Below are 15,054 nucleotides of genomic sequence, written 5' to 3'. Positions count from 1 at the left end.
TCTTCGACCCGCGGCCCGTGTTCAGGCCAGCGTGTCCCGTGTCAAAGGTCAGATTTATGGGCCCCGCCTTCACCCTCCCTTCAGGTCAGTAACAGGAGCGGTGGTAACTTGACCAGTGCACTGTTGGTGGTCTGCACAAACTTCACTAAACTCATCCCATCGCTTGCTGTGCTTGACGGGAACTTTTCTGTTCTTTGCCTTCTAACTGTCGCCGTCGCCGGGCCATTAACAATGATTAACTAAAATTCTTTAGCGGGCCAGGTAAAATTTCATGGCGGGCCGGATGTTGCCCGCGGGCCGGGTGTTTGACACCCCTGACAAAGACGGTGGGGCACCTTTGCTCTACACGGGGCTGCTGGTCCCTTGTTGCCTGCCTCACACACCTGTACCTTGCATTAGTCCCCGCTCCATTTCAGTCCGGCGCCCCGCTCTCCACGAGTGCCGTCACACCCTCTCTGCAATGTCACTGTTTTTCTCACACCCGAACTTAGACACACACAATGTGCACTGAACACTGTGGATTTTTAAAATAAGAAATTTTTAATGAACATAGCTAAGGTTTAAAATTTTCACTGAATAAAAATATACAATATATATATATATTTTATTGTTCCTGTGCCAGGTTTCTATTGATCAACGGTCTCTACATTTCTTCACATTCTTTGAAGGGTGTTCGTGAGAGTGTCATGCTTCTTTAATACCTCGTGAGTATGCCGAGATAAATGTGTGTAGGGAAAGGTACAGCCCTCAAATATGATTCGACGAAAAAAGAGACTGTAAGCCTGAATGTAAGCCCCACCGTTATCAGTGGTCTGTGGAAAGAGATCTTGTCGCTTATCACAGTCGGTCTCGCACTCTCACAAACGTCTTCACCACTCGACAAACTTGCTGTAGGGTCTGAGCGCTGAGGTAAAACTACTTCTATGGGACCATACTGTCAGGGTTAGGACTGAGTGCATTCTCCACAAACAAAACTAGAATATATAAAGTAGAGAAGAATGAACTCCGACACAAATATAAAGACAACTGAATTTTCAAACTTTAATTTTGTTGCGTTCTTTGGTCTTTCTCTTTATCTCTTATCTTTCTTTCCTCATAAGTCGGGATATCAATATTCGGCTTGTAGTGCGTGTTTACATGTACGGTCTTTGTCGCCCCAAGCTAACACAATCCTTTAACACAAGCGTGACACCAGTCTACCGAATGATCCCATAGCCGGACAGGTAGGTGGGTAAGTTTTATTTATTGAAAATATAGAGGGTAAAGTAACTATCTACAACCCTGATGTGTTTTCCTACATCACTAATGTTGACTTTGGTCTAAACTTGGATTTGTTGTGCTTGTTGTGCCTGTGGAACGGATTTGTTTCTGAAAAAAAAATGTTTTGTACTGTATTGCACCGATCTCGCAGGTATAGCCTGAAAAATTCGAGGATCCACGGTTGCCAGGCGTTCAATACGAAAGAGGGGTAAGAACACAGGGGTAGTTCTACCTACCTAATCTACCTGCCCTCAACGTGGCGATCAGAAAACGGACTGTTGGCGTATTTTTCAGCTCCCTGGCTTGGCTGATCAACGTCTCGGCTTTCTGTCGTGGCGTAGGGGCGGGGGGGGGGGGGGGGGGGTTCGTGGCATCGGCGTCTCTCTACACCGGAGCAGCTGGTGGTATATAAGGAAGGCGACACGAGACCGAGCTACCTGTTGTTGGACGACCACATTGCGATCGTTCACAACGATCTGAAAAACAGTAAGATATTTTTTTTATTTTTGCAGGGATATGAGCTGGGAGGTGTCGGGTGATAGAGAATGTGCCAGCATCTTTTCAGACTGAAATAGTGTTTTTACGGAATTTAACTGTGAACTGTTGTGGAACTGTATGTTGGGGAACAAATTCATTCGCGCATAAAATGCTGGCGAGTTGTGATAGTGTGGTGTGACCATGGCGAGACCAGTGTTGTCCGTTTTTGGTATTTGTTGGATATTAGCTGTATATTGTTGAAGATAGCCGGAACGTCCCTCTGTAAAACAATTGTTTAAATTTATTGGTAGAGTGCGCATGTCGTGTCAGTGCGGTGTTACTGATGTATTGCGTTCGAAAATTGGGTTTTTTGTTTTTGAATTCTTTTATCTAATGTGTTCGATTCAAACCCGCCTTTCATAATAACCCATTGATTGCCAAGCGAAACTATGTAATCTGTGTAAAGTCTTATCGATGGAAACTCAACTCTACTTTATAGACAGCGGAGGATTCACTCAACGCGGACTGTCGAAGTCGCTGACGTCATGCTTCCGAAGTCTTTCCCTTCAATGAGACCTTTACAAAAATAAAATAAAATAAAATAAAATAAAATAAATCAGCCGTTATACTAAGAAAAAAAATCTTAAAAATATACATACTAAGATTTGGAAGGGAGACACCCAAAAAAACTTCATGTGTACAGTTGGAAAAAAAACTAAAAATAAACACTAAAAGGGAGGAGTGACACAGGGGGACACCGCACCTGCACACAATACCTGGTAGCTCGGGGAAGCAAGTCTATCAACTTTTTCACCAAGTTGCACTGTAGCTCGCCCTCTGACCCTGTGCGGACCCCCGCCCCACACAGGGTTGTCAAATCCCTCCAGTAGCACTTGAGTCGCTGGGTAGTCCGTACGTCGATAAGTTTCATATTTCTTGGCATAAGGGCTACAGGGAGTTCTCGAAACGAAGTATTAGGAATGAAGCTGAAGTATCTTGATGGTGAAGCAACATACAAATAAGCTTGTAAAAGTCAAAACATACAGGCGCTATGTGGTTTATTCTGTCGCCATGAAAACGAAACGAACATAAACTGACATTTATAAGGTAAGTAAAAATTTATTAGGTTACATTTTTAAAAGTTTTACATAACAACAATCAATATATAAAAATTACTGCTCACGTAATATAATAAAGTAAGCAGCAACGACTTATTCATTAAACTGTTATATTTCTCAAATTAAAACAAGACATGATAGATAACAATGGGACTTGTGGTGACTCACGAGTGTGAGCTGTTAGTTCTTAAACGCCGCTGCAGGTTTTTCACGGTTGAACAGCGCAGGTGCAGTGGCGTAGGAACAAGTATGTCAGTATGTCTAAAGGTAAAGGTCGTCCCCTGACCTATTCTATTTGTTCGTATCAATATGAGACCCTACTTATCTCAGGGTTAGCTTTACGTGAGGGCGGTGCCTTCCCCTAACCTTCGCTGCCTAACCTTCCTTCAAACTCTAATGTTTCAGGTACCCGCTTTCGCCAGCTACGTCGACTATTGATATATATATATCCATATCGCTTCTACACTGTCTTCTCGTGCGGTAAGGTGGCTGACAAAGTTCAGGGTTCTTGCAGTTCAACAGACATCGTCATTTAGTGTCTCAGGAAAGACCGACCCCCGACTCACACCAGCGTTTGCATCTAAACAAATCTGCCTAATCATCTAAGACCACGACAGAGGTCAGTGACTTTTCTCTTTTCTTTTTCTTTTTCTCTTTTCTCATAACATAGAGTTTCTGCTATATATTTATGATCTCAGTATGTGTATTATGTTCATTAACTAACTTTGACTTGATCCATTCAATCTTTCGCACTAACATTTTTTAATGAAAACAACCCATAAAATCTGTTTGGCTGTCTGGTGCTGGTGGTAGAAGTAACATCGCGCGTTCACAAATGTACATGGAATACGACAATATAATCGTTAAAAATATCCAGGCACTTGTCTTGCTTAAACTTGGATATTATCGTGGCTGCTGTCAGTCTGTCCCCAATCCTTTCTTCATACTAACACAGACACTTATAACGGAGTTTCGTTGTAGGCACTTTTTTGATGATGGTGGTTCACCATCTTCATTATCTTGCTGTTTGTCACTTTCTTTCCGTTTCTGAGTTAACCACGCTGTCAACGACATCTTGGAAAAGGTTAATGAACTCTTTCCAGTAAGGGAAAAAAACTCACTTCAAGGGAAGTTACTCTCACCTTGTAGCAGACGACAACAATAGGTTAGGCAACGATGTCAGACACTACACTTACCCTATTTTGTATCTGTTCTTCGCCCAAATTTGAAGGGGTCCCCTGGGACCCCATTGACGAAAATTGAAGGGGTCCTCCGAACTTTTAATGCGTACTGTACGCAATTTTTTGCGTAAGCAGAAGCCCTGGCCGTAATACACCAATCGAACAGAAATTTAATAATTAATAAGAAAGTTAAATATTCACGACCATGAGTCACAACAGTAAGCACAAGACTATAGGCCTTCAGTGTCAGTAAATAGATAAGCTATAAACTTCAAATGGCTCTACCTTGATGTTTGTGATGGAACACGGGGATCTGGCGCGTCTGTAAAGGGATGGGGTGGTGTTACCACCCGCCCTTAGGGGAAAGGGGTCCTCTGGCTGGCTCGCTTCGCCCGCTTTCACCCTCGCACTCAGACACCCGTCCGTTCCACACGTCCGCACGCTCACTGACTGACAGTCGCTCTCCTCGCGTGCGCAAAACACACAACTGACAAAACAGCGTACAAAATAAAGGATTATAATTAGACAAGAAAAAACCAATAACAATATTTTAGGTTGACCCAAATCTGAGCACAGACTAAACTTATTCAACTAATCCTAACTAATTGGTACATACGACCGTATCTGTACAAGTGTCCGCGCCTGATGATTTGAAGATGGGTGTGACCGGCTGTACACACCTGCTGTCGTGGAGGTTAGTGTGACTGACTGTCCACACTTGCAGATGAAGAGATAGGTGCGTCTGCTGTGCACACCTGTTGTCGTGGAGGTTAGTGTGACTGACTGTACACACTTGAGAAGATGGGGGTGACTGGCTGTACACACCCGTTGACGTGGCGGTAAGTGTGACTGTACACACTTGCAGACGTGGAGGTAAGTGTGACTGACTGTACACACTTGTAGACGAAGAGATAGGTGTGACTGGCTGTACACACCTGTTGATGTAGAGGTTAGTGTGACTGACTGTACACACTTGAGAAGATGGGGGTGACTGGCTGTACACACCCGTTGACGTGGCGGTAAGTGTGACTGTACACACTTGCAGATGTGGAGGTAAGTGTGACTGACTGTACACACTTGTAGACGAAGAGATAGGTGTGACTGGCTGTACACACCTGTTGATGTAGAGGTTAGTGTGACTGACTGTACACACTTGCAGACGAAGAGATAGGTGTGACTGGTTGTTCACACCTGTTGACGTAACACCGTTGACGCCCTCGCTTGTCGTTGCTGCACCTCTCACCACTCTCATCCACCAGACCGCAAGTGCCAGCAGGTAGCGGTTCGTTCTACGCGGAACGGGCTTCCCTGTCGCAGACCTGCTGCAAGGGTCTGAAAACTCCGAGACCGACGTCTCTGCTTGGATACAAAGGGGAAAAGCCCCGACTAACCATCTACCTCTAACTATATACTAATCAAACACGTGACTCGTCGTCACCCCATCTACCTGTGCCTAACGCTATCGCTCTAATACTAACGCTACTACTGCCTACCGCGCTAATCCCGTACCTACTACATCTGCCACCCCCGACTCTAGTTCCCGATCTCCTCCATAAGTCACGGCGCCCTGTCAAGTCGTAAAAACGGACAGAAAGGTTTCCCCCACTGTCCGCTTTTACTGATCCCCGCCTACCTATAATCACCTACACCCCGCTTCGGCCGGGTTTCTGGCCTTGAACCAGGCTGGTTCATGACAATGTTTGTCTGCGAAAGACTTTAATACTCTTATTAACTAAGAACGCGTTCGTGACATTAGCTAAGTTCCTTCGGGATGAAAGTTTGTAAGTGTAAACAATATTGAGCAACTGTTTAGTTGTCATAACCAAAGAGAAACTCGCGTAGCAAACTCAAGTCAGTGTTGTTGTCCCTGATCTCAGCTGCAGTGTTTTCAATGCATAAGTGTGGAACATCTTCCAAAGTAGGATAGAAGAAAGAAAGGTGAGGTTGGTATTAGTGGAATGTGGTCCACTCCATCGTAGGGGTCCGCACTGAGTCCCATCCACCAACCCGCCCCTCCGCTGTCTATTCTCCGCCCTCTTCTTCCCCGCTGGTTAGCTGGCCACTTCAAGTGCGCCCTGTAAAAATGGATTTTCCTGTACTACATCACTACATGAACTGACAAACTCGGTGGTGAAGTCAACCTACAAGCTGAGGAAAAGGTGCCTTTCACCTTTGGTCCTTTGCCTTCCTTTGCCTTCCATCAACGCCGCCCCTCTCAGCGCCCCTCTCACCTCCCTTCCCCGCCCCTCTGCCGCCCTCTACTTGCCTGCTGGTTACCTGTGGTCACTGCAAGTGCGCCCTGGGATAATGGGGTTTTCCTGTACTACATGTATTGAGAAACTAGCGCGGTGGTCAGTCTACAAGCAGAGAAAAGGTGTCCTGCTAATATCATTTTGTGAAAATGATATTTTTCCCTAAAATTATTCATTTAAAAAACAAACAGCAGGCCATTTTTCCGCCCCTCTCGGTCGCTGCGCCCTAGGCGACTGCCTAGTTCGCCTAATAGGTAGAACCGGGCCTGGGGGGTTCACTCTATTTACTCTGTTACCTTGTCTTATTGCAACTGTTTGCGCCTCTTTTTGCCATTCTCTCCGAACCGCGTTGCGCTGATATGTGGGAACCGTCCGCAATACTCATGTGTAGCGAGCAACGGAGTCTCAGAGCGAGCTCCACCGTGGGTTCCTGCATCGTTCCGCTTCGCTAGAGAACCGGATATAGCAATGTGAAGGCCATGTGAGCATGGTGACGAGTGACAATAAGCGAGAATGATATCTTCACCCACACGTGTCATGCGATACGTTTCCCTTAGTCCGCGCTCCAGTTAAATGCGGACATTAAACACGACAACCTTGAAAATGCCCCGCCTGCAGCAGTCACCCACTTAAAATTCTACTCAAGGAAAATGGAAAACATTTGTTTGGGTTCACTGTGTCTCCCCTCTACTAGGGATACATAGATTTTCACTCCTCGTACTGAATACTAAATGCTTTTCCTTGAAACACTCCTTGTCTCCTAAAAATTAAAAAAAAAGAAGAATGGGAAATTTGTGTTTGACGCTGAACCACTTTGCCGTGGAAGAAAAGTAGGGCCTAAGGGTAGTATTGCGGATTAAAAGCTTGTGCCTATATATGTATATAAATTACTGTTAAAACCCCACTTAAACCGACGGGAATAAGGTTATGCCAGCATATCTGAAGGTAAAGGTTTTAATTTATTACAAACGCTGTCTTCTCAAGTGACGACTGTCTTACTCAAGTGACGATTGATATGTTTAATTACTGCTTAGTGAATAAAATAAAGTCAGCAGCAACGACTTACTCGTAAATCTGTGATTTTTTTCTCAAATTTAAACAAGACATGACAGATCAAAAGGATAGTTTTCTAATTAACAAATTTGAAAGTTGCTTTGTCAACCGTCTGTCTCTAAGAGGTCGCGGTGTTGGCTTCACTGATAATGCGAAGCGCGGGGTAGCGGGACGAGTGACCCAAACTCACTAGCTGGATGGATAACATCAGTTTATTTCTCTTTGTGGTTGCACGACAGAAACCTGAAGTGCCAAAAGAGACATAATATCTTTATTCTTGCTCTGTAGAAACTTTTTTTCCCCTCAAATCCACACTTAGTCATGCGCCTAGTCCACTAATTGATTTATGTTGTTCTGCTACTCAAATGATCAAGTTGAGTCCAGCTCTCCCTCTCTTCAGAGAACCTCTGCGTACAAAACTCCCTCTGCGCTAACCACTGGGGTATCTGCTGCCCCTTGTCAAGTACACCAAGGTGCAAAGCTAAGAAGTGTAACCCAAGGGGACTAACACTGTAACACTAGCGAGTCTGGTTTCGCTCCCCCGCACGAAGCAAAAACACACACAGACAGTCCGACAGGATTCAATCTGGACTCACATGGGCGCTAACAGAGCTCATCAGTTAATGTGACCGTTACACTAGTCTCTCTCATCATCTAATAACTAGTCAGGCAGCTGGGTAAGTCTTTACTCAACACGTAGAGGGTCAGGTAAATATCTTTGATCCCGGTATGTGTTTTCCAACATGCTAATGTTGACTTTGCCTTAAACTTTGATTTGTTGTGCTTGTTGTGTCTGTGGTACGGATTTGTTCCTGAAAAAGATGTTTTATACTGTATTGCACCGATCTCGGACGTATAGCCTGAAAAATTGGAGGATCTACGCTTTCAACGCGTTCGATACAAAAGAGGGGTAAGAGCACAGGGGTAGTTCTACCCCCTACCCAGTCTACCTGCCCTCAACTTGACGATGTCACCAGCCGGAACAAAAGGACTGTTGGCGTATTTTTAGCTTCCTATCTTAGCCAGTCAACCTTATCAGCCGCCAGTATTGATACGAACATCACTCTACACCGGAGCAGCGGGTGATAAACATGTATAAGGAAGGCGGCACGAGACCAGCAGCAAAGTGTCCAGCAAAAGTGGCCACAGTGTAAGTAAAGGTGAAGCGACTGACTGCAGCCTGAGGACATACAAGCGCGTAGACACCCTACAGCCGAGCACGAACAAATGAAACCACCCTGAGTCACCTGAGCTAGCTGTCGTCGGACGACTACATTGCGATAGTTCACAACGATCCGAAACACAGTAAGCTTTTTTTTTATTTTTGCAAATGAGCGGGGAGGTGGGGGGGGGGGCGATAGACGATGTGCCAGCATTTTTTCGGACTGAAGTAGTGTTTTTACGGAATTTAACGGTGTGAGCTGTTGTGGAACTGGTTCCCGTCAACTGAATGCTGGGGAAAAATTTATTCGCGCTTAAAATGCTGGCTAGTTGTGATAGTGTGGTGTGACCATGGCGAGACTAGTGTTGTCCGCTTTTGGTATTTGTTGGATATTAGCTGTCTATTGTTGGAGATTGCCGGGATCGACGTCCCTCTGTAAAACAAATGTTTAAATTTATTGGAAGAGTGCGCATGTCGTGTCAGTGTGGTGTTACAGATGTATTGCGTTCGAAAGTTGGGTTTTTTAAAAACTTTTTTATCTAATGTGATCGATTCAAATAAGCCTTTCGTAATAACCCATTGATTGCCAAGAGAAACTTTGTAATCTGTGCAAAGTCTTATCGATGGAAACTTAACTCAACTCTACTTTAAAGACAGCGGAGGATTACTTATCAAGGACTGTGGGTGTCGCTGACGTCACGCTTCCGAAGTCTTTCCGTTCAATGAGACCTTTACAACAATAACAAAAAAAAAAAAAAAAAAATCAGCGGTTAAACTAAGAAAAAATCTTAAACAGATATATACTCAGATTTGGAAGAGAGACACCAAAAAAAATTGCATGTGTACAGTTGGAAAATAAAACTAAAAATAAACACTAAAAGGGAGAAGTGACACAGGAGGACACCGCACCTGCACACAATACATGGTAGCTCGGGGAAGCAAGTCTATTAACTTTTTCACATAGTTTTACTGTAGCTCGCCCTCTGACCCTGTGAGGACTCCCGCCCCTCTCCTGTTCGTCAGCTACACACCCGGGTCCCGGGGCCCCTCAGCAGAAGCCAAAGCCGAGCAGCCCGTTGGTCACGTGGTCACTGCTCACAGGTTTGCACTCTGGCAGCTCCAAAGGAAAGCTTGGTCCCACCAGAGAGCACAGCTGCGTCACGTGTCCATGCGCTGAAAATGCTTTAAAACAGAGTGGACCAATCAACACATTCTTTAAAAAGCGAAAGAAGACACCGAGCAAAAGAATAAATAAAGTCGGGGAAAATACTTCAGCACCCGTAATCGTCTTTGTATGCAGTGTGCAGGGTGCAGACACAGGGTCATCAGATCCCTCCAGTAGCACTTGAGTCGCTGGGTAGTCCGTACGTCGATAAGTTTCATATTTCTTGGCATAAGGGCTACAGGGAGTTCTCGAAACGAAGTATTAGGAATGAAGCTGAAGTATCTTGATGGTGAAGCAACATTCAAATATGGTTGTAACAGTCAAAACATACAGGCGCTATGTGGTTTATTCTATCGCCATGAAAAAAAGGGAATATAAGCTGACTTTTATAAGGTAAGTAAAAATTTATTAGGTTAAATTTTAAAAAGTTTTACATAACAACAATCAATATCGAAAAATTACTGCTCACGTAATATAATAAAGTTAGCAGCAGCGACTTATTCGTTAAACTGTTATTTTTCTCAAATTAATACAAGACATGATAGATAACAATGGGTCGCCGTGACTCACGAGTGAGCTGTTCTAAAACGCCGCTGCAGGCTTGAACAGCCGCGGGTGGGCGAGGGTAGTGAACGCGGGGTGCGAACTCAAGTTGTGTAGCGAGCAGTGCAGCTTGGAAGTGAGCTACGGTAATAGCAATTCGAACTTGGTGCAGCGGGAAAACGATTCGTCGTGCGTTCCGCAATTCGAGCGCACGCGTTCGTTCGCTCACGGGCGCTAACTCACGTTTCGCTCCGGAACGGCCTGACCGTCATAGGCGCCTGAAAGCGCCCGCGTGGTACGCTCACTTCAGAATGCATCGTTTGAAATAGGTCAAGAGATGACCTGTACCTTCAAATATATTGAAATCACCTGCATATGCCCGTCGGTTTAAGTGGGTTTAAGCTCTGTTAGCGCCCATGTGAGTCCAGACTGAATCCTGTCGGACTGTCTGTGTGTGTGCTTCGTGCAGGGGAGCGAAACCAGACTCGCTAGTGTTACAGTGTTAGCCCCCTTGGATTACACTTCCTGGCGCTCTTAGCTTTGCACCTTGGTGTATTTGCCAAGGGACAGCAAATACCCCAGTGGTTAGCGCAGAGGTAGTTTTGTACGCCGTGGTTCTCTGAAGAGAGGGAGAGCTGGACTCAACTTGACCATTTGAGTAGCAGAACAGCGTAAAGCAATTTTTCAGCTTTTGAGTAATATTGCAGGACAACAAAATGTCTACTGGAGAGATGGTGTACCTTCAATGATGTATTTCTCTGGACTCATTATAGACTTTTCTTATCAGCTAATGTGTCAAAAAATAAGACTGGGCAAATGTGTTTCAATAAACAAAATAAAAAAGTTGCGCGCTGCCCACCTTTACTTAATGGGAGGGAACTCGATTAGAAAAATTATCCCTAAGTCACCCGTAATGATTCACTTCCCTTAGAAAACAGAAGTCGGATAATTTCAAGCCGAAAAAAATGTTGTTAACGGAATCTCTGCTCATATGGGTCAGCAGAATCCCATTATTATAAAAAATTTTAAACTGTGTGGTTCACTGATCCCTTCTTTTCCTGATTTATTTGTTCAACCAGCGTTAAAACATGCTAATTTTAATTGTTATGTATTATCTGCTTGCAGTTAGTCCGTTCGTGGCTTTGTTCAAAAGTCCTCTCATTATCCTTGGCAAGATGCAACTTATTTTCTTCTTGGTTATTGTGGTACGTCTAGTGCCAACAGGTGAGTGTATCTCGTTTTTATCTGTCGATAACAGGCATTTCCCCTAGCATATGACTACACTCTTATTTATTAGTAATAATTGTATATGTACAACGCATGTTTTATGCGGAGTTTCCAAGTATTTCTTCACTGGGTGCCAGTCGTGGTCCGTATGGCCTCAGTTTCTCACTGAGCTCACTCCCACCTACACGCCCGCACCATTTCTTCGCTCATCTTCTGACACTAAGCTTACCCTTCTATACTCTGATTCTTTTACCACCTTTAGGTCAAAGTTAAGACACATCTTTTTAAAACCACAACTTAAACTTCACTGTGACTTTCTCCTGGCCATGAACTTGCATAAAGGTTGTGAATAATTTACTGTGTGTATGAGTGTGTTTGTGGGTGCGCCTGTTGTACACGGGTATGTGTGCATGGATGTTGATGATTTAGTCCCTTCATGCTTTATTTAAAGTGCACTGAGCAAATCTTTGGAGCTTGGAAGCTTATTATTATTATTATTAATAGCAAAAATAATAATACCTCCACTATGTCTGGTAATATCATTAATATGTGTTTGTACGTGCAATTTGCAGGTAGCATGGAAACAGAGTATAATTCCTCTAACACGGCTATCCTACACTGCATATTTCCGGAAAACTCTACGAGGACATATTTTGCAGTTTATTTTTATGACGAAAATGGCAAAACAGGTATATCACATCTCTCTGTCTCTATAGAAAAGATATATGCATATCACTTTTAAATAGTCAATAGTGTCTAATTCTCAAAAAAGTTTTTACAACTAAGTCAACTTTGGTGTAAATACACGTCTGGTGAGTTAATCTTCCAGTAAACCCAGCTGTCGTGAACAGGTACACGACACTATAAAGGGATAATTAGTAAAGGTAATGCAGTGAGGGTAAGGCGATAAATACCCACTTTCCTCATAAAATGGTGGTCCTGAATAAAGTAGTCTCAAAGACAATAAAATAGTTTACCTTTAAAAATACTCTGTCGACTTTACTGTGACATGTTGGATAAAACTTTAGGTCAAGTTATCGATGGATTTAGAAAATAAATAGGCAAAAAAAAAGGTCAAGTTAAGTTGTTGACGTTCCGTAAAATCGTAGATTCCTTTTGTTGTGGCAAATGTAACTTGCATATTTAATGATACTCAACTCAAATATGTTTAAAGATAAAAAGCTACTTCGCTGTTTTCAATACATCCTACAGAGCTGCTGGTGGATTGTGCATGGGAGGGGGACGAGCTTGAGTGCATCCAACAAGAAGGATTCAAGTGCAGGTTACCTGTGCCAAATACTGCAGAAATCGAAGTACCTCAGACATTTGTTACCAGACCAAGCCAGATCGGATACACACTTAGTGGAGGTGACCCCAGCAAAGTCAACTTTTGTCATTTTGTTGAAAACCAAAGTGAGGGACAAAAAGAAAGCCAGAATAAAACTCAGCAAATTAACATAACCGAAAACAATTATGATCACAAAGGTAAACACTAAATACTATGTTTGCATTTCTTTTGAGTTAAGACAAAGATACAAACATGATTTCAAATGCATTTTTCCTCATAGAACTTTACACGAATGATTTATTAATTAAACATTTATATGTAATATAAAGTTACGTATTTTTATGTGTTCTACAAAATAGTTTTGATAGAAGTTTACTAGTTTATGCTTGATGGTCATAGGTAAACGTTTGAATTCAAAAGTAATAGAGCATAAATGTATATATTTACAATGATATAGTTTTGTGCATTGTATGCTACTCTTTTGTATATTCTTTCTATAATTGTTTCTGCTTTTATTTGTCATTTAAACACATGTACTAAAAAACATCTTTCCTCAGCATCAAGTGACTTTCCTGTTTGGGTTATCGGCCTTGTTATTGGAGCAGTTCTCGCCGTTGGAGTGATTGTGATCGTCATTGTGCTGTACAGGAAAATTTGCAGAAGTAAATAAAACTTTATATTATTGTACAGAACATTATTATGCCTATATGTAAATATAACTAACAGTAATACTAATAATACATCATATACGTAGTAGTTAATCGTTTAACAATACACAATAATACTTATTTATTCTTTGAGAAAAGAGTAGGACACTCATCTCTATAATGTTAAAAGGAGACACGTGGTATGTAGTCGTGGCAAACTGTTAAATCTGACGATTTATGACAATTTTGTTTGTTAGTGGTTATCAGCGAATGAAAGACTGATAAGAGTTCGTTTTCCTATCTAGATAGTATTTAATATTGTAGATGTTGATAAGATAATGCTTCCAATGAATACACTAAAGAGGTCACCTAGATCACAGTGGTATTTGCTGGTTTTAAGAAAATGCAGCTGATGAATAGTTTCTGTAAATTGTTTTACACAGTTTAGTAAATGTAATCATTTCTTGTTTTTCAGATTCCCAGATGCATAAACCGTAAGTTAACTGTAGGAAAAAAAACCTGTAGAATTTCGCAATTGTTTTCTCTGGGTTAAACTCTTGTTCACTAAATTATAAAATAGAAAACGTCAGAGTAAAAGTGTATCCTTCTTTAAATCTGAAACAGTTAAGCTTTGTGAGTGCAAAATTATTAGAATAATTCTTTACATTGACATTATCAAACATCATTCATCATTAGCAGCAGTATGAATATTTTTAATATTATTATCATCATAATTTTACATTTGTATGTGCTTTCACACATACCCACATACTGAGATACAAGCATTGTCTTCTAGATTACAAGTTGTTCTTTGTACATTGTCATTCTTATTTCAGAGAGGAATCGGATGAAGAGTCCCCATCCTTGGTGTCCACTGAAAACAGTAGCAGAGATGACAACTCAAGTCGGTCAACTGTGAAAGATCAGTTTTTTTCCTACTCAACGGAGCAGTCGTCTTGTTGATGAGGACAGGGTTTCACTTAATTGTTAATCATTAAAGGACGATTCTGGACTTCATTCGCCAAAAAAGCTGTTATTCTTATAAAAATCTAGATTACTGCTACACTCATGTAGGAGATATCCTCTGGATAATGTACACACACATAAACTCTCTGTTCACAAATAATTCAGTCCTTCCAGGAGTAACAGCCATCTGTGCTTCGCCAAAAATGTTGTACTTAGGCTAATTAAAATCACAATATTATTTGGCAGATTACTTTACTATTATGTTTATAAGTTCATTTGTTTGATATTATTGCTCTCTTTGAAAGGGATAAGTGAGCGGTTGGTGCTATGATTTATAAGTGTACTAGATTAGTGGATTGAATGTACTAGAAACTGGATTTATTGCTCAAGGTGTATGAATCATAGTATTTATGGGTTTTTGTTTTTGTCGAGTTTTGCTAAACCATGTACGAAATGATCAATTAAGTATTGTTGTTATTACTATTTTCCAGTGTCAGTGGTAGCCTTTGGATTCCTTACGCCTTACTATTGCATTCAAGATCATTTAACTTCTTGACACATCAAAAATTGTCATTTTTGTTTATTGCCTAATTGTCATTTAAGCAAGAAGGACTCATTTTGATTTTTTTACTTTTCAATCTTATTGCTCCAATGTGTTTTGATAACCATTTTAAATACCAATTTGCATTGTCTTTCAAGTGAATAAATATTTTAC

General features: G+C 41.9%; 1 protein-coding gene across 4 annotated transcripts in view; it reads left to right on the top strand.

Moving 5' to 3' along the window:
* Positions 1–14,720, top strand: part of LOC112567926 — a 60,054-nt gene extending 45,334 nt beyond the window's left edge. The window contains exons 1-5 of one of the 4 annotated variants that reach the window (XM_025244817.1): positions 11,615–12,127; positions 12,651–12,923; positions 13,284–13,388; positions 13,849–13,867; positions 14,210–14,720. In XM_025244817.1, the coding sequence (XP_025100602.1) occupies positions 11,875–12,127; positions 12,651–12,923; positions 13,284–13,388; positions 13,849–13,867; positions 14,210–14,336 (777 nt within the window). In that variant the 5' untranslated portion in view covers positions 11,615–11,874 and the 3' untranslated portion in view covers positions 14,337–14,720. Of the gene's footprint in view, positions 1–11,614; positions 12,128–12,650; positions 12,924–13,283; positions 13,389–13,848; positions 13,868–14,209 lie in introns of those variants that run through there. The other 3 variants (XM_025244819.1, XM_025244821.1, XM_025244820.1) reach the window with 3 other exon arrangements.
* The last annotated feature ends 334 nt before the right edge of the window (positions 14,721–15,054 follow it).

The sequence above is a fragment of the Pomacea canaliculata genome, linkage group LG7 (assembly GCF_003073045.1).
Source record: "Pomacea canaliculata isolate SZHN2017 linkage group LG7, ASM307304v1, whole genome shotgun sequence".
Lineage (NCBI taxonomy): Eukaryota > Metazoa > Mollusca > Gastropoda > Architaenioglossa > Ampullariidae > Pomacea > Pomacea canaliculata.
The sequence above is the reverse complement of the archived record's forward strand: the minus strand, read 5'-3'. Positions and strand labels throughout refer to the sequence as shown.